Genomic DNA, 16,329 nt, shown 5'->3' on the forward strand with positions numbered 1-16,329 from the left:
CATCTGCTTTATTGATTTATTTATTTTATTGTCAATAAATGTTATTATATGCTAGCCCAACAACTGCTATATAATTTTATCTCTTCGTTACATACGAGTTTCGCATGTTTTCATAAAACACACCAATTCACTTTTATCGTATCATATGTTTCATATATTTTTGTAACTTTGTACCTTAGCTAAGAAGCGCCAAACTCATAACGACAGTTGTATGGTGCAATGGTTAGTCCTTGCTATTGCGAGACTTTTGCTTCTTGCCAAATTTTGCTTTTTTCTTTTGAAATGCGGAAACGTCCCCACCACCGGATGACATATTGGTATCATCGGCTGATTCTTTAAGCCGCTTTTCTCCACTGTAAATGTAAGAAAAATATAAGATCTCGTACTAAGTATAATGGTAGGGTTACTTTTTTCTATTTACCTTTTAATCGACACTATCGTGGATTTGGTATTAGACAGCACTTTATTCCATTCATCGTCTGTTCCCTTGATTGCGTATTGATCGAGATTAAGCTTTTTCAGCTTGGCCAACTCCTGCTTTTGCTGTTTCTGTAAGGTTTTAACATCTTCTGCAAACTCTTCGTTAAGGCTCTGCTTCAATGGTACCAAATTTTCTCCCATATTTAACTCGCTTGGCTTTGCCATAGTTCCCTCGATCGTATTTTCCATCGTTTGCATTATGTAATTTGTTAGCTTTTTTATGCAATCTGCAAACTTTGCCAATACTTGATTGCTGGGCATATTCAACTCTTCCATCATCTGATCGATCGACTTATTCTGCAATCCACACCCAAGTAAAATTGCTTTATGTAGCGTCTCAAGACGAGCTCCGGCCATCTTGTCTTGAAAGTACAGAGACGCAATATCGGTAGTCAAATCCCAGATCAGCTTGTATTCAACTTGATTGTTTATGTACATTTCCAGTCGTTGTACATCATGCGGAAGAAATATTTCATCGATTGTCGTTTGCGTCAATGCTGGAATAAGCAACCAAAAGTTATTGTTGTTGTGCAAGGCGATTTTAATAGAGCAACATCTGAATTTGGAATTTCAGCACACATTAACTTACCTTTGCCTTCCATCTTAACAGCCCGATTTTCGAGCAAAGAAAGTGCCATACTGGTGGGAAATTTGTTAAACGACTTTCCAAGAAGTTTTAGTATACGTCGACGGAAATCGTAAAAGTAATGATTCAACCATTCGTTGGTTTCAACCCGTTCGATGTTGGAATTGATCGGACAGAGCATAATGCACGAGTGCTCTCCGGTAAGATCATTTTCCTTCTGGCTTAGGTATACGGGAACAAACTTTTGATTTTTCCAAAAGCGCAACAATTCGCCTGTCAGACCATACGATGTTCCAAGGTAGTCCAGCGACTCTGGTTTTCGTTCGGTGAGCGATTTCAGCAGAGTAGGAATTTTCTTTCTCGGAGCAATCACTTCTTTCAGCAAATCCACGTCCTCATCATCAATTGTTTCGATACCGTTGTCGTTTCCTTGCTCATCATCGATACCATCCGTATCGATGGGGAACCTTCCTTCGTAATAAAGTTTCAGCTGATTTAGAGCGCGTTTTCCATACCCCATCTGTCGAATAGTTTACGTGAGTCAACTTCTTCCAACAATGGACAGAACTTATAACTTACACGTTGATAGTTGGGATGTGTTGCTATGCGTACGATTCGCGCTCCGGACAATTTCGGGAACTGATGATCACCAAACTGTTCCGCTATATTCCACGGAATTAGATCGCCGGATGCTTTCATACCGCGCACGAGCGAGTTCTGCATTGTACGGGAAGATATTTCACCCTCTAAGCACACCTGAATCACGACCAGAATTTCTGGCAATTGATTCTTCTTCACGATCGGACCTAAAAGACAATACAGATGATGCGATGGAGCATCGCTCATCATCTGCAAATCATTTGGACTGTTTTTATAATGTGACGATACGCAAATTGATACAATCCTCTGAAGGAATGTTTCTGCGGCCCGATGGTAGGAAAACAGTGCGTCTCTGTTCACGTAATAAAGCTGACATTCATCCGGCGGCGGACAGCCAGAATTCAAATTTTGCACAATTGTAGCGTCGAGACACAACAATGACGTAAGCCATAATTCGACGGGATCGCCGGGACTGTAGCGAATCGATTCATCAAGCTTAATCTGTGGCAAGAAGCGACAAAATATGAAAACGGTGAGAAAGGGACTAGCACGAAACTACAGTCAAGCTTACCGGTAAGGGAGCATTGCTTTCCTTTTGTAATTGTGATAATAGCTTCAAGCTAAGGGATCGCCCAGTTCCCTCATATCCGTTGATTGTAGAAGCCATAAATACGAGGTACGAACCCAACATTGCTTTAACCATTGGCAACGGGATGGCTGCTGCTTCGTCAATGATCAACAAATCAGCGGCATTTAGTAGATGTGCATCAGTCGGAGAAATGTACTGAATCGTTTGCCGGTTGTTTCGTGTTACGTTGATGCGAATGATCGCTTTGTTGAAGTTTGGGTTTGTCGAGCGTATGATCGTGTAGTCCGTGTGCTCTTGATACTCCAACACGTCGAATCCTTTCAGAATGAATTCGAACAGGGTGATCAAATTTTCCGGCGATGGCGACGTTACATACACATTTACGTAACCAAATGCTATCGAACCGGCAATAGCAAGACCCATGGCGGCAGATTTTCCACGTCCACGACTCGCAGTTAGGGAAGTTGGAGGTTTCAGTTGCTTCTCAGCCAGTGCATCGATAAACTGAGCTACGGCTTTCGCCTGGTCATACGTTCGGCACAAACTCACCAATGGTCCCGCCGGTGGAGCATCTGCCAGACTTTCCTTCAGTTCGGCTAGCTGCTCACTATGGCTGCTTTCGATCGAAGCAACATCGATCGGTTTCACGTCAGCCGTGCGAGAGGATAGTGGCAGCACGGTTAAATCGTCATTCACCAGCAAGCAACGGGAACAGTCGGCTAGTGATAGAATCAAACGTTCGTTGAAGCGACACGTAACATTCTGGTGTGCTTCCGTCCGGTAGCGCTTGTGCACATCCATGCTCATAGTGTAAATTTGCTTGAGGGACGAGATCGTTTTAAGTAGCAAAATGATCAAACCACCCCCCTCAACAGTTTCCACAGTACGTGCTAAAAGGTTTGGGGTAAGGGCTTCGAAATCTTGCAGCACGCACACACCATACGTTTTACCAAGAATGGTATGCGTATCCTTATAGTAACGGCCATGGATCGTAGTAGCTACCCGAAATGCATCGAATAGGTCCGACTCGTTGATGTCGATCTTGCCGGCTTGTATCTTTTTCGCTCGCTTTTTTCCATGACTGAAAGAAAAGACCACAGTGTGTCCGTTAGCATTCAGGCAACCAGTAAGAAAAAATATATGCCAAACAATTACTTTGAAATTGCTTCGTCCTTATTCTTGTAGCACCACAGCACAGTCGGTCGTGCCTTAACCGATGCCTTGGTCAGGATGTCGTAGAGTATGGGCACCTGATCCCGGGCTTTATTGCCAACTATAACGAACATCGTACGATGACCCATCTTGACACCATTTTCGATCATCACACGGATACGGTTGTCGATCTTTTTCTTCACCATTTTAACGGAGAATGCTTCGATTTGTTAATTAGTGATCCGATGCCCGGTTTCACGTGGGACGTCCTGAACAAAACAAATGCGGTTTTCAAAATGACAGATACAGGGTGTCTCACAGGAATGTGTGGTGAGTGTTTCATCGATAATTTTAAATGCTATATTAGACATTTGTAGAACGATTCGACGAATTGCCAATGTATGTAAACAAACTGGAACGTGGTCGGACCTAAATTACCGGTCTTTGCGATGTGTGGAATATTTTGCTACATCTGCACTAATAACAGCTCGACTGAGGCTGAAGAAACGGTAGGCAATGTTGTGCATTTGCATAAAAAGCATGTGTAGATGCGTTCTATTGATTTTCAGCTCGAGTCATGTAGAAACTTTCTCAAAAACCGTGGACCCAACTATGAGGCTACATTGTGGTATGATTCGATGGTGCTATTTTATGGATCGGTGCTATGGCATCAGGGAGCAACGTTATCCCAACAACCGATGGAAAGTGATCAAACGGTGCTGACATTCAATGGCGATATCTTCCAGAAGCGAGAAGATATGAGCCGGAGCGACACGATGTGGCTGCTGGAAAGAATTGAAGCTTGTGGGGGCGATACAGATCTTTTTAACCTTTTCGCTAGCTTGCGTGGTCCGTTTAGTGTTATTTTTCTCAGGAAGGAAGTAAACAGAATTTACTTTGCCCGTGACGCTGTTGGAAGAAACAGTTTGCTCATCGGAAGGGACCGCGATGGAAACACTTTCATTTCGAGTGTTGGGGGTAATATTCTGTCGGTAATATACAAAATGATAATCAAATGTACAAACAAATTTGTTTATATCGTTTCAGGGAACGTTGGATCCAATGTCGTTCACGAACTTCCCCCCTATGGTCTATACTTTATTGATTTAGAGTGCGTGAAAGAATCTAATTCGGTTACTTTGCTACCGTGGGTAGATGATTGTACGCAGCTAGAGCAGATCAATCCATTAACAATCCAACTAGCAGTCCAATTAAAAATCCCACAGGATCCAAACATTACACCGGTAAGGTATCTGTAATTTAATTCATGGTAGAAATTTTACTTACACTACTCTTTTTAGTACAATTTTAATTTTCACACCGCATTAGAAAACGAAACCCTTTTGGGTGGAGACATTTTCGACAGTCTGTTGAAAAACCCAGAGATAAGCAATGTTTGCAATCATCTTGTTGGTACTTTACGCAATGCAGTTGAGGAGCGTATCACCAACACCATACAATACTGCAAACTGTGTTTAGAACGGCAATCAGAATGTATTCATCCAAAGGTTGGAATTTTATTTTCGGGTGGAATAGATTGTACGATTCTAGCTCTTTTAGCAGATGAATTCGTGCCAGCGAACTGTCCGATTGATTTGATGAATGTAGCCTTTGAAAAAGTAAACCGTACGAAAGTAATGCCAGCTCAAACAGAATGGAACGTACCGGATAGATTGACAGGGTGGGCATCGCTGGACGAGTTGCGCCGTTTAAGGCCTAATCGGTAATGATAACAACAATATTGGTTGGGTAAAATAATAATTGAAGCAATTCAATTGTAAAATTTGATTGCTTTTTCGTTTTCCATATTAGTACTTGGAATTTTGTAGAGATTAATGTTTCTCGATGCGAACTAAATGAGAAAAGAAAAATCATTTCTCAGCTCGTGTTTCCTCTACTAAATGTTTTGGACGAATCGTTGGGTGCTGCACTTTGGTTCGCTTCTAATGGAGTTGGGCAGTTAAATGAACAAACTTATGCCAGTACCTGTCGAGTAAGTAGCTTAGAGTGGTCGATAAACGATGCTATATCGCTTTAATATGGATTTCTTTGTACAGGTACTGCTCTTAGGTTCCGGAGCGGATGAACTATTTGGTGGGTACACTAGACACAAAACAGCATTCGAACGAAATTTTGGTGGATGTAGTGAAAATCGTTCATCGGAGCATAGGTCACTCGCGTACCAGAAAGCATATGAAGCGCTGGAGGAAGAATTGAAATTAGATTGGAAGCGCTTGCCAAGTAGAAATTTAGCACGTGATGACAGAGTAATCAGTGACAATGGTGTAACACCTAGAACTCCTTATCTGCAAGAAGATTTCATCGCGTTGGTACGTTCCTTGAAAGCTTCTCAACGATGTTATCATCCACTGGGACCCGGGATTGGCGACAAGCTTTTACTACGCATATGTGCCCATAAACTAGGGCTTACAGAAGCATGCATGCTAAGAAAACGTGCTTTACAGTTCGGTTCCAGGATAGCAGATCGAAAACAAAAGGCATCCGACCGTTCAACGTACCTGCAAGATTAATATTTAATATTACCTAGGAAAATACCCCTTAGCAACCCGTTTAACGTTAGCTCTCGAATAAAAAAAACAGTCAAAATCATAATCACACTTTAATAAGACATATAACTAACTCTGTAGTCAATCGAATATAAAATGCAGAAATATTAGCATTCAATTTTGAACTTTTTTTCTTTACTTTTATTTTGTCTTCCACGCGATTGATTACAATTTTTCAATTCAATGTATCATTTCAATCGAGCACAGCTTTAGCCATATACCTTGGTCGTGGTGACATTAGTAAATAAAAAAACATTTTTCTAAAATATATACGCGTTTGCAAGTTACGGCAAAATAGTAAAATGCCCGATAAACCCGCGAAACAAGACAACAAGAAGGACGATGGTGCAGAGCTTGAAACGCAGATTATTATGCGAATGCCTAAGGTAGTATTTCATTAAAAGATCCTAACATAATGAATACGTTGAATTGAGCTTATTTGTTCACAGGAACCAGCAGCTGCTCTACGCGAAGCGATACAAAACGGTGCTAACAATCTGAAAGATCGACTTTTCATTCGCTTGGAGAGTGAATTACGCTATGGCGAAGTTCGGTTTGACCATTGGTTGCTACACGCGAAAGTGGTTGATCTTCCCACGATAATCGAATCGTTGAAAACGATTGACTCAAAGAATTTCTACAAAACCGCGGACATATGTCAGATGGTATTAGACTTTTCGGAAATCTGAAGAACTCCGCGTTATGGATCATTTTCCTTTTTCTGCTTTTAGATGATATGCAAGGAGGAGCCCGAACAACAGTCAGCCGAAGAGGAATCACCTAACAAAAATAAGAAAAAAGATCCTAACAAAGTAGACAAAAAGTTTCTTTGGCCGCACGGAGTGACACCACCATGCAAGAATATACGGAAGCGTCGTTTTCGTAAAACTCTTAAGAAAAAATACGTTGAAGCACCGGAGATAGAAAAGGAAGTAAAACGTTTGCTACGGGTCGACAATGAGGCAGTTAATGTAAAGTGGGAACTGATCACCGAAGATGAGGATCCGAACAAACCCTCGCCGGGATCGGGTACGGAATCGGGCGCACCCAATAAAAGCCCATCAAAGAATACGAAAAAAGGTGACCACAACAAAGACGTGGGAGAACATGATATCTTCGGAGAAGAAGTATCCGATTCGGATGAGGAAGATAATCCAATCAACAAGAATATTGATATTGATGAGAGCAGTCGACTGTCGGCGGAAGCCGATGATAGCCGCTTGTCCGATTCCAGCTCTTACCAGGGTACGCAACAGACCGAGCGAAACCCTGCCCTGGAGTTTAATAAAAGCATGTTTAGCGGTGCTGGTTCGAGCAGTGGCTACCGGGCAGCCAGAAGGCCCGAAATAGGAGCTAGCAGTGCAGGCGGATCCAAGTCCATGTCATACTTTCAGGGTGACAGTTCCCGGTTGGATTCCGATAACGATTCATCAGACATGCCACACGGTGGGTTCGGAAATAGTCAGAACAGTAACGCCAATAGTGCAACCGCTAGCACAAATAATAACGCCCGGATTTACGAGCTGCAGCGCCAAATTAGCGATCTCAAAACGCAACGTAACCAAAAGGAACAGGAAATTCGCACGATCGAAAATCAAACCTTACGTCAGCGTTTGCAAGATAAGCTGGACAGCTTGCTGATGGAAATACAGGACAAGGAGAAAGAGGTAAGTTACGAATAGACGAAAGATAGAAACATTTTGCTTACCTTGTTCGATTATACTTTTTAGATACATGATCTTCAATCGGGAGAAAAATATAATCTGGACTAAAGCACAGCGTAACAAAGGAATACGGCAAATAACACAGTTATATTAAAGTAACGATTCTACTCGTAGGTCATCTGTGCAAATCGGAATTTGTAAAATCGCAAAGGACTCTATAGTAGAAAGACGAAATGCACTGTCCACAAATTTCATCCATAAAAAGTTTATAATATATTTTTTTTCTTTGTAAACAGTTTTTAAGACCCTAACATTTTATCTACGACTGTGTACGGAATGTGTGTTTGAAAGAACGGGAATGTTTAAGTATGTGGTCCGACGCTTATTTCCTTTTTCAAACGACTCGGGACGTATTTCGTTTGTAAGGCATTCGGGTATTTGTTTTTCTCGACGATGACTACGTACACACGCCCGATCACGTGAGAGGAAAACGCCATGACACAGTAGTGTGTGCCGATCGAACATGTGTATGCTAAACTATGCCTAGTGAGTATAAGTCGCAAATCGTGGGTGATCCTCTTATTTTGAATATCGAAAAGTGGTGTTTGTTTTCCGTTCCACTATCGTTCTATCTTTTTATGCTACAACTAAGCGAATAATAACAAAAAAAATACTGTGTAATAATGTTCGCATATATGAGGGCGGAGCAATACTCTGAAAATAATGGGTGAGGGATGAAAACAGGACGAATTGCTTAGGACAGTCTAGTTGGAAGAAAACACCTGCTGGATATACCAGAGATCGCGCTTCGTGCTCCCACAGTAAGGGTTGGTAAAAATATAGTAACAGCTACATTAACGTTGCATCACGCCTTGCTTGTTATCTTTGTTACCAGCTGCCAAAGATTATGAACGTTTCCAGTTTTGCATTGCATACGTGAATGTGTATGCACCGTTGTCGGTGTACGTGACTTTTTCGATTTTCCTTTCGTCAAACTTAGCATTACTGTTTCACTACCCCGCGTTATCGTTTGTGTTAAACGCAATTGCTTGTTTTCTATTGTAATAGCGGTGTCTGCATAACTACGCAATGGTAAACCATGCGTCTTAAAAAGGCATTAAATACAATTTACCCACGACTCTGTGAACTCCTTTTAATATTTGGTATTGCATAGCAGTTATCTGATGTTAGTTTTGTTTTGTTATGATAACCAAACTGCTGATATTTACTCGTGAGCAATTATTTTTCTTCAGCTTCATTTCATTTCAGATCGTTGATGAGCAAAAGCTCTGTTTATAGGAAACGAAACTATACTGTTCAGAATGTGGTGCTTTGCTACTTTTGCGTGGATCGTCAAGATACGAGAAATTGTTCTTAGACTGCCATTCTAGTCGATAGTTGAATACCCATTTCCAACAACTATTCTGTTTACATTTGTATGTAAGTACTGTTTGTTAGGTTTTTTTTATCTTGAAGTACAACGGTTGAATTAAAGCGAAATTGCTTTTGATTGAGTCGTAAGCTCTCTGCGTATGCGCTTATATGTTATTTCCTATGCCGATTCGCTTAAGCAACAATGCGGGGATATTCAAGGCTGGGTAAATCTTTGTCTTGTATATCGATCGCTTTTTAAGACAGACAATTTAGGAAGGCACGGTTTGCATACAATAAATTCAAATATACTGTTAAAATTTGTTTCTCTTTGCTGTTATTTTTCTTTACGCTTCTATCACATCGGATCAACGATCCACGTTCGCTAACTATTAGTGAACGAGAAAGAAAACCTTTCAAATGTCTTTTTCTCCTGGACATTTAGATATAAAATTTCATGCGGATTTTAGATCATAGATTGGAATGTGTTTTTGTTCCATACATGTATGTTTGTTGCATTAAGTAACGATTTTAATGAAGTAACGAACGCTCCTTCCAAGCATGTACACATTCAATAAAACTCCTACAAAAGGAATTGACTTCAACGTCGGATGACAACTGCCAGGCACTTTCCGTAGTTTCCATTCGTTAAAATACAGTGTAGCGCGCATAACCGAACACACAAAACTTCAACAAATGCAATTGCTATGAAACTTTGTTATAGCGAAAAACAACCTAACTGCTCTTTGTGTGTGATTGTGTGCGTTTGTTGTTTTAAACGTTCCGCCCACTAGTATGCCAGATTTGGAGAAGATATGACGAACGCACCCTAACAAACAGATTTGGAAATGTTATCGTAGATAAACAATTGAGCCTACAAATGCAGCACACCATCTTTTTGGGAGATGAGATTGCTCTCCTCTAGCGTGACCGCTTCGATAAGGTCCACTACCTCGTCCTGATCATCTTGGTCGTTTTCGTCCGAACCCGTCGTATGGTGCGACTGGTGCGACCCGCCCGAAAGCTGACTATTGCGCGAGAATGATCCGCGCCGGGGCGGTGCAAGGGTTCGCTGGTTGGCGGGTTTTACCGTGATGATAAGATTAGAGCTGTTGGCCACCATCATGTCTGTCACTTGATCCAGCGTTTTGCCTAGCACCTCTATACCGTTTACCTCCAGCACCTCATCATTAACCGCCAACAGGCCGGTACTTTCGGCTAATCCGCCAGGCACGAGACGAGAAATGAAGATTCCGGGTAGCTTTTCTAAACCTTTAGCGGTAACTCGCACTGATGTACCATCACTAACGTGGGGTAATTGGAATTACAAGAAAAAAGGGAGTTATTTAACGTACGTAAAAAAACCACATTCTACAACTGGTCTACCCAAATCAAATACTTACCGAATGTAGAATCCTAAAGGTTTTTCACTGCCATGTTTCAGCAAACGTACTCGTCGGCATGTTTCGGGCACAATATCGACATCGATGATAGCGGATACCTAAAGATATACATTAGCATTTGTCAATAATCGTAATCGTCGAAAGAAGAAGAAGTTTTAGTGCATACCTGTCTAAAATCGTGCGGATTTGATATCGCCAAAGCTTTCGGCTTCACCGGCGTTTGTCCAAGAATGCTACTGATGAGATTTCTGGGTCGAATCGTACCGTATCCCGTTCGTTCTTCAATACTGTCACCTGTTTAATTGACAAAATATATTAGTACATTTTTGTTTGAATACGATAATACGATAATGTCCAATGATTCCATGTTCAAGTTGTATAGATCTTTAATGCATGACGACTAAATTTTCAATTTTTGAAATGAAGCGTTACCAAGTTATTGGTCAACGATATCCCAAAATGATCACGACACTAACTTGCTTGAAGAGCAATTGTGTGGATCACAACCTTCCACGAAACCGCAATGGGAAGCAAGAGAAGTAAAATTAATTAAGAAAAATAATAGCGGGATCATTGGCGGGTTGGCAGATCCAAACCGATGGACGAGAGAGCATTTTTCTACTGAAAGGTACGATTCATTTCGATTTACGATCGCAATCTGACCTCGATCGATAGCATGCTCGCCGATGTGGTTGTGTGGGCAGATGGTACACACAGTGAACTGTGCTATACTGATAATCATCCCAACTTACACCCCACCCTGGAATTCAATCAATCAACCAGCTTCATTATCCACTGTATGCTAACGCTAACGGTGCACTTGCCGTAAGCGGAGTAGCCATACGCATACCCGCCCGACGGTATGAATCATTCGGGACGCTATTGCTACTAGCCATCGTTAGAAGGGCGTTCTTATCCACACAAGTGTGTAATGTGACATTTGCTAGGGTTGCAATTGTACGACGATAGCTACATTGAAGTGGAATTCATTTTCTTCCGGTCGTCTCCATCCTTCCCATCCGCTTACCTTTCTTTTGAATGATTACGCGCAGCAGGGGTCGCGCCGTCGTTAAAGCCCTTCCAAAGTTGTCGTCATTGTTGATCGGTAGCAAATCGTTATCCCGCGGATCGATGTAGGAAACGAGTAGCTGGGAGCGGTCGAGCTTGTGCAGCCGTTCGATTAACGACTGGAACTCTTCGAAGGAATGTTGTTCGGAACGTTTTACAGACCATCGCCGGAATTCAGCATCGAACTGGAATTGGTTTACGAAGAGGCGGATAGAATGCAAGACACACAGAAAGGGAAATTAAGAGGGCTCGAACATCATCGAATAGGTTAAACCAGTTAAAATTTTCATACGGAATTTACCTTTGACTTAATTTCTACACGATCGCTATCGATTTTCGGATGTGCTGTTTTGCTTTTCGACATTCTTCACTTATGTACAATCATTTAAATCGCACAACGAATAACTTAAAAACTTTACACTATTACACTACTCACAATGGACAAAACGGAACTGAGCAATGCGAACAATACTATGTGGGCCACCGTACTTTTTCCCTTCGGTCACGATCATGTATTTCGATTTCTATTGCAAGGTGTACTTGGCCATGCGAAAATTTTACTCTTTACTCCGAGTTGGCTCCGGAAACGGTGCTGGACAAAATCACGCATAAAACTTCATCCGGATCTTTCGTAGAGATATCACGAGACACAACTTACACGATGGTGAAACTTATGCAAAGCGGATTGCTGGTCGGATTTTCCTTGCCTTTGTACCTTTCCCGTTGCCAAACACGGTGCCACACGATAATGGGAACAGAGTGAAGTTACTCACAATCGCCGGGGGAACACTTTCGCATCTCGGACGCAGCGAGCACACACAAATCTAGACATATATTATCACAGTATCACCTCGCCAGACAGGCGGACACTCGTATGGAAAGGGGTTTAAGCACGTTCATAAGCGGAGCAGCTAACAAATAATAAATGAAAAACAAATTTTTCACCGATAGAAAACACAAACGCGCTACTGCTTCATTACACGGACCGCCGTCGCTTTTTTTCCTCTACTTCCAGCAAACTGGACCACGGAAAAGTCATACTTTTAACGAAAACGTCAAAAGAACCTTTTTTCAACGAATATGCCATCCATCTTCTTTTAACGAAGAGAATGTCAAAGCGAGCCGTGAAGCGTTCTTTGTGAAAACAGAATAATCCAGTCCATAGCAGGTTTTGTGGAAATAAAACAAAAAATCGTGTAACTTGTAGCGATGTCTCATGGACGTAACGAGTGTCGTATATACGTCGGTAATCTGCCACCGGACATCCGGACGAAGGATATTCAGGATCTTTTCCACAAGTTCGGAAAAGTGACGTTCGTGGATCTGAAAAATCGTCGTGGGCCGCCATTTGCTTTTGTAGAGTTTGAGGACGCACGGTACAGCTTCAATAGATGCAAAAATGCACTTTGTTGTAGAAGGAACAATAAATTCACTGCATTGATCATCTATTTTTTTGCAGCGATGCTGATGACGCGGTTAAGGCTCGCGATGGATACGACTACGACGGATATCGATTGCGTGTCGAGTTCCCACGAGGTGGTGGTCCTGGCAGTTACCGCGGTAGCCGTCAAGGGAACAGTGACCGTAGCAGTAGGGGCGATCGTGGAAACCGTGGTCCACCGGCACGACGCTCTCAGTTCCGGGTGATGGTAACCGGATTACCATCGTCCGGATCGTGGCAGGACCTGAAGGATCATATGCGGGAAGCCGGTGATGTGTGTTTTGCGGATGTTTATAAAGACGGTACGGGAGTGGTGGAATTCCTACGACATGAAGACATGAAATACGCGATCAAAAAGCTTGACGATTCCCGCTTTCGTTCTCATGAGGTAAAACAGTTTTCATGTAGACAGAAACAAAGACTATAATTTTGCTCTTAAACTCTTAAAAATAGGGTGAAGTCGCTTACATTCATGTACGGGAAGATTCAGGAAATGACGAAAAGCGTGAATACAGGGACAGGTATTTGCTTAACGTTCAGATTTACTTTACAAACATTTTACGAACGCTTGTATCATTTTTTCTGCTCCAGATCATATTCGCCACGTCGTCGAAGGGGAACACCGACCTATTCACCAGTGAAGCGGAGCTTTTCACGATCACGTTCCCGTTCCTACAATTGAACCGGCTGGAGGGCTGTCCTCCCATGAAGACTAAAGTAATTAATTCGCTAAATCTACTTCTTTCTTCAGTTTTACACAAATGAACACTCAGAACGCCGTTTTCTGCAGTGTCCGGCAGAAGAACAATTGGCCATTCATGTTTGAGTTTAGTTTAAACAATAATTTTATCTCGCATTTTTTTTAAATGACACTTCCAAATCTCTCGGAAGTGTTCACCTTCAAGCCTCGATCCCTAACGATTGCTTTCACAATCAATAGTGTAAGAATAATTTGTCTAAAATATGACAGCAGTTGTGTAAAATCATCCTGGTAAAGTTTAGTATAGAAGCTAAGAAGAAATTAGTTGCACCTGTAACCAACACAGAACCACAAGAAGCAATTCAATAGACTTAAAACAAACGTAGGACGCATGGCAGAAAGTGTAAACAACATTCCTTAAAACAAGGAAATTGAGCTCTGCCTAGAGACGTAAGCAAATACTTTACTCTAATCAGGGACGGAATCGAAATGTCGGTAGCAGATGCAAATGCGAGTGTGCTTCATCTAAAGGCAATATTGTGCGTATTATTGAAATTGTGTGTGTGTGTGTGTCGGTAGAACTGTTTAGTGCATGCAACAGCGTCGTAATTATATCCAGATTAGTCATATTGCCGTGCCACCACTGCACTTCATTACTTATCCAGCATTCAAAAGAACATCACCCACCGTATTACGATAATAAGGGGTGGTGGTCTAAAATGACTATGTCGAATTTTATCTACAGAAAACCGTCAGGCGAAAGAGAGAGTCGCAAAAAGGAAGGGGAAACACCTGGGATTAACAGCGGCTTTGATCATATTTCTATTGAATAGCAAAATCGAGAAATATTCAATATGATAAGAAGATTAATTAACTTCATTTGTAACAGAGTACAACTTAACATGCTATTTTGTTCTTTTTTCTGACAGGGTCTAAGAGGATTGATAGAATGTGATAAATTTGAAAAGAGCGCAACACAGGATAATAATGTACGAGGTGTAAATGCGCGCTATATCATCGGTAACGACGGGAGTCATATCGATTAGTGCTGCGGTTTGATAATTGTTCACCTATTGCACAGGTCACCTGCGGGATTATGAGGATAAGCGTTGGTTCGTATGCACAATGTGATCATATGATCACACTTATTGTGGGGGAAAATGGACGGTTCGTTCATAAAAAATCATACGATTGTTTTCTCAGTTACACGATGCAAAGCATTAGTGCCGATTGCTTTTCATGCTTTGGTAGTCCAGTACAATAGGACCGACTGACCATGAGAATACGTACTCATTGATACCATATTTCATTGATTCGCAGATTTTCCCATCGGTACAGATGTATATTTGTACCGGTAGTAAAACTTGTCAACGAACACCTCTTTGGGAATGCGCCTTACCCTACATAATGGGGTTTTTGACACGGTATGTTTTAACATCGTAAGCTTGCTTTAGCGACATTTATTTATTGCTGGGGAAGCAAGTAAAACGAAATCGCATCGATGATGAAGGCAAACGATGAGATGATGGATTGGTGATGGATTCAGGACATCGAGGGACTGACTATGCACAGGAAGGAATGGAAGCGTATATTTGAAAACACTGGAATATTCGTGGAGGCTGGATTTGGATTTAATTTTGCACGGTGATTTGGATTGATTGGATTCGGATGGATCGCCGTTGGAGAAAGGAGATCTGAAGGATGAGGCTGTATTGGTTCTGGAATTGGTTGTGCACTGCTGTAACATTCTCATCATCCATACCGCACTGGGCAATCTGTTTTCCCATCGCTGGACGACGAGGGAGGTGGATAGTAGGATTGATCACAATATTCCGTCGGATCGTCGTATCCAAGTTTTGACAGGTACCGTTTGTATCTGTAACGAGTGGAATGATTATGTATCCTTGGACGCATCTGCTGCGCTTGTGCCAACATTAAAAGCGGGAAATGCATTTGGATTATCCTTGTCCAAGGTTGGATCGACGTTGGAAATGGAATGTGCAATCATTCGGTAAACACAAATAGTTTTTTCTCTCAATTAACACGTTTTACCTTCCTGTAGCATTTAACCATATTTCATAACTGTTTCTATGTTAAACCCTCTGGAATATCTTTCGCTGTATACTTCCTTATTCACAGCTTTGTACCAGAGGATTTAGACGGGATCTTGATGAAATGATCTTTCCACCTTTCTGTTCACCTTTCTTCAAAATGTACAGACATGTTTCGTTCTCCCATGTCCATCGTGTTTGATGATTTAGATAATTAAAATCCACTATATTAACACTCTTTTCCATTTGCCCCTTAAACGATTCAAACGGAAGTGTACGGAAATAATCCATCATTTTAGCAGGATACACGTGTAGGATGGTTTTGATGGTAAGATCTGTTGTGTGACAATATTTTCGAACACTGGATAATGATGCAGATGGGATCGGCACCCGGTGAATGGAAAATCGTAACAAATGCCGCATACGTGAGTAAATGCACGCGGGCTGAAATATACCACAACAATACCGTCAACTATACTGGATGATCAGGCACTAAATGTTTATGTGAAGAAATATACAACATATTAAAGGCAATAGTATGGATAATGCTGTTTGTGTGCTGGTTACGCCAATAAATTAGCAAAGGAGTATGATTTTAACAAATCAAAAATGTCTTTTATTGCGTGAGAATGTTTACTGAACGAATAGCTACGAACA

General features: G+C 41.6%; 5 protein-coding genes across 5 annotated transcripts; 3 read left to right on the forward strand and 2 right to left on the reverse strand.

Annotated features, from left to right (window-relative positions):
• Positions 1 to 63: 63 nt before the first annotated feature.
• On the reverse strand, positions 64 to 3,653 carry LOC128297260 (RNA cytidine acetyltransferase). Its single transcript, XM_053032871.1, has 6 exons — positions 3,411 to 3,653; positions 2,238 to 3,336; positions 1,646 to 2,167; positions 1,070 to 1,586; positions 422 to 977; positions 64 to 353 (listed from the first exon to the last, which is right to left on the reverse strand). Exons 1-6 carry the CDS (start codon positions 3,611 to 3,613, stop codon positions 224 to 226), a joined length of 3,027 nt encoding a protein of 1,008 aa, XP_052888831.1. The 5' UTR covers positions 3,614 to 3,653; the 3' UTR covers positions 64 to 223.
• A 168-nt stretch (positions 3,654 to 3,821) lies between these two features.
• Positions 3,822 to 5,945, forward strand: LOC128297919 (asparagine synthetase domain-containing protein CG17486). Its single transcript, XM_053033634.1, has 6 exons — positions 3,822 to 3,916; positions 3,977 to 4,385; positions 4,455 to 4,651; positions 4,709 to 5,130; positions 5,220 to 5,400; positions 5,465 to 5,945. The coding sequence occupies exons 1-6, from the start codon at positions 3,857 to 3,859 to the stop codon at positions 5,936 to 5,938; spliced, it is 1,743 nt and encodes a 580-aa protein (XP_052889594.1). The 5' UTR covers positions 3,822 to 3,856; the 3' UTR covers positions 5,939 to 5,945.
• Positions 5,946 to 6,234: 289 nt separating this feature from the next.
• LOC128310605 (transcription initiation factor TFIID subunit 7) lies at positions 6,235 to 7,936 on the forward strand. The gene is made up of 4 exons (XM_053047289.1): positions 6,235 to 6,360; positions 6,424 to 6,639; positions 6,706 to 7,641; positions 7,705 to 7,936. The coding sequence occupies exons 1-4, from the start codon at positions 6,277 to 6,279 to the stop codon at positions 7,744 to 7,746; spliced, it is 1,278 nt and encodes a 425-aa protein (XP_052903249.1). The 5' UTR covers positions 6,235 to 6,276; the 3' UTR covers positions 7,747 to 7,936.
• A 153-nt stretch (positions 7,937 to 8,089) lies between these two features.
• On the reverse strand, positions 8,090 to 12,469 carry LOC128310606 (partitioning defective 6 homolog beta). Its single transcript, XM_053047290.1, has 5 exons — positions 11,782 to 12,469; positions 11,440 to 11,665; positions 10,579 to 10,706; positions 10,413 to 10,510; positions 8,090 to 10,313 (listed from the first exon to the last, which is right to left on the reverse strand). The coding sequence occupies exons 1-5, from the start codon at positions 11,842 to 11,844 to the stop codon at positions 9,884 to 9,886; spliced, it is 945 nt and encodes a 314-aa protein (XP_052903250.1). The 5' UTR covers positions 11,845 to 12,469; the 3' UTR covers positions 8,090 to 9,883.
• A 141-nt stretch (positions 12,470 to 12,610) lies between these two features.
• LOC128297290 (serine/arginine-rich splicing factor 1A) lies at positions 12,611 to 16,255 on the forward strand. The gene is made up of 5 exons (XM_053032910.1): positions 12,611 to 12,856; positions 12,940 to 13,309; positions 13,375 to 13,442; positions 13,513 to 13,638; positions 14,551 to 16,255. The coding sequence occupies exons 1-4, from the start codon at positions 12,690 to 12,692 to the stop codon at positions 13,601 to 13,603; spliced, it is 696 nt and encodes a 231-aa protein (XP_052888870.1). The 5' UTR covers positions 12,611 to 12,689; the 3' UTR covers positions 13,604 to 13,638; positions 14,551 to 16,255.
• Positions 16,256 to 16,329: the final 74 nt, after the last annotated feature.

This window comes from Anopheles moucheti, chromosome 2 (assembly GCF_943734755.1).
Source record: "Anopheles moucheti chromosome 2, idAnoMoucSN_F20_07, whole genome shotgun sequence".
NCBI lineage: Eukaryota > Metazoa > Arthropoda > Insecta > Diptera > Culicidae > Anopheles > Anopheles moucheti.

Bases quoted from the DNA above. Each gene is read 5' to 3' on its own strand.
- LOC128297260 (XM_053032871.1), bottom strand. From the start codon at position 3,613: ATGGTGAAGAAAAAGATCGACAACCGTATCCGTGTGATGATCGAAAAT. The intron at 1,587-1,645 runs GTAAGTTATAAG...ACTATTCGACAG, and splicing joins CACATCCCAACTATCAACGT to ATGGGGTATGGAAAACGCGC. The intron at 354-421 runs GTAAATAGAAAA...TTACATTTACAG, and splicing joins ACGATAGTGTCGATTAAAAG to TGGAGAAAAGCGGCTTAAAG.
- LOC128297919 (XM_053033634.1), top strand. From the start codon at position 3,857: ATGTGTGGAATATTTTGCTACATCTGCACTAATAACAGCTCGACTGAG. The intron at 5,131-5,219 runs GTAATGATAACA...TTTCCATATTAG, and splicing joins CGCCGTTTAAGGCCTAATCG to TACTTGGAATTTTGTAGAGA. The intron at 5,401-5,464 runs GTAAGTAGCTTA...TTCTTTGTACAG, and splicing joins CTTATGCCAGTACCTGTCGA to GTACTGCTCTTAGGTTCCGG.
- LOC128310605 (XM_053047289.1), top strand. From the start codon at position 6,277: ATGCCCGATAAACCCGCGAAACAAGACAACAAGAAGGACGATGGTGCA. The intron at 6,361-6,423 runs GTAGTATTTCAT...ATTTGTTCACAG, and splicing joins TTATTATGCGAATGCCTAAG to GAACCAGCAGCTGCTCTACG. The intron at 6,640-6,705 runs GTATTAGACTTT...TTCTGCTTTTAG, and splicing joins CCGCGGACATATGTCAGATG to ATGATATGCAAGGAGGAGCC.
- LOC128310606 (XM_053047290.1), bottom strand. From the start codon at position 11,844: ATGTCGAAAAGCAAAACAGCACATCCGAAAATCGATAGCGATCGTGTA. The intron at 10,707-11,439 runs GTAAGCGGATGG...TCAATTAAACAG, and splicing joins CGTAATCATTCAAAAGAAAG to GTGACAGTATTGAAGAACGA. The intron at 10,314-10,412 runs GTAAGTATTTGA...ACCCCACGTTAG, and splicing joins CCTTTAGGATTCTACATTCG to TGATGGTACATCAGTGCGAG.
- LOC128297290 (XM_053032910.1), top strand. From the start codon at position 12,690: ATGTCTCATGGACGTAACGAGTGTCGTATATACGTCGGTAATCTGCCA. The intron at 12,857-12,939 runs GTACAGCTTCAA...ATTTTTTTGCAG, and splicing joins GTAGAGTTTGAGGACGCACG to CGATGCTGATGACGCGGTTA. The intron at 13,443-13,512 runs GTATTTGCTTAA...TTTCTGCTCCAG, and splicing joins AAGCGTGAATACAGGGACAG to ATCATATTCGCCACGTCGTC.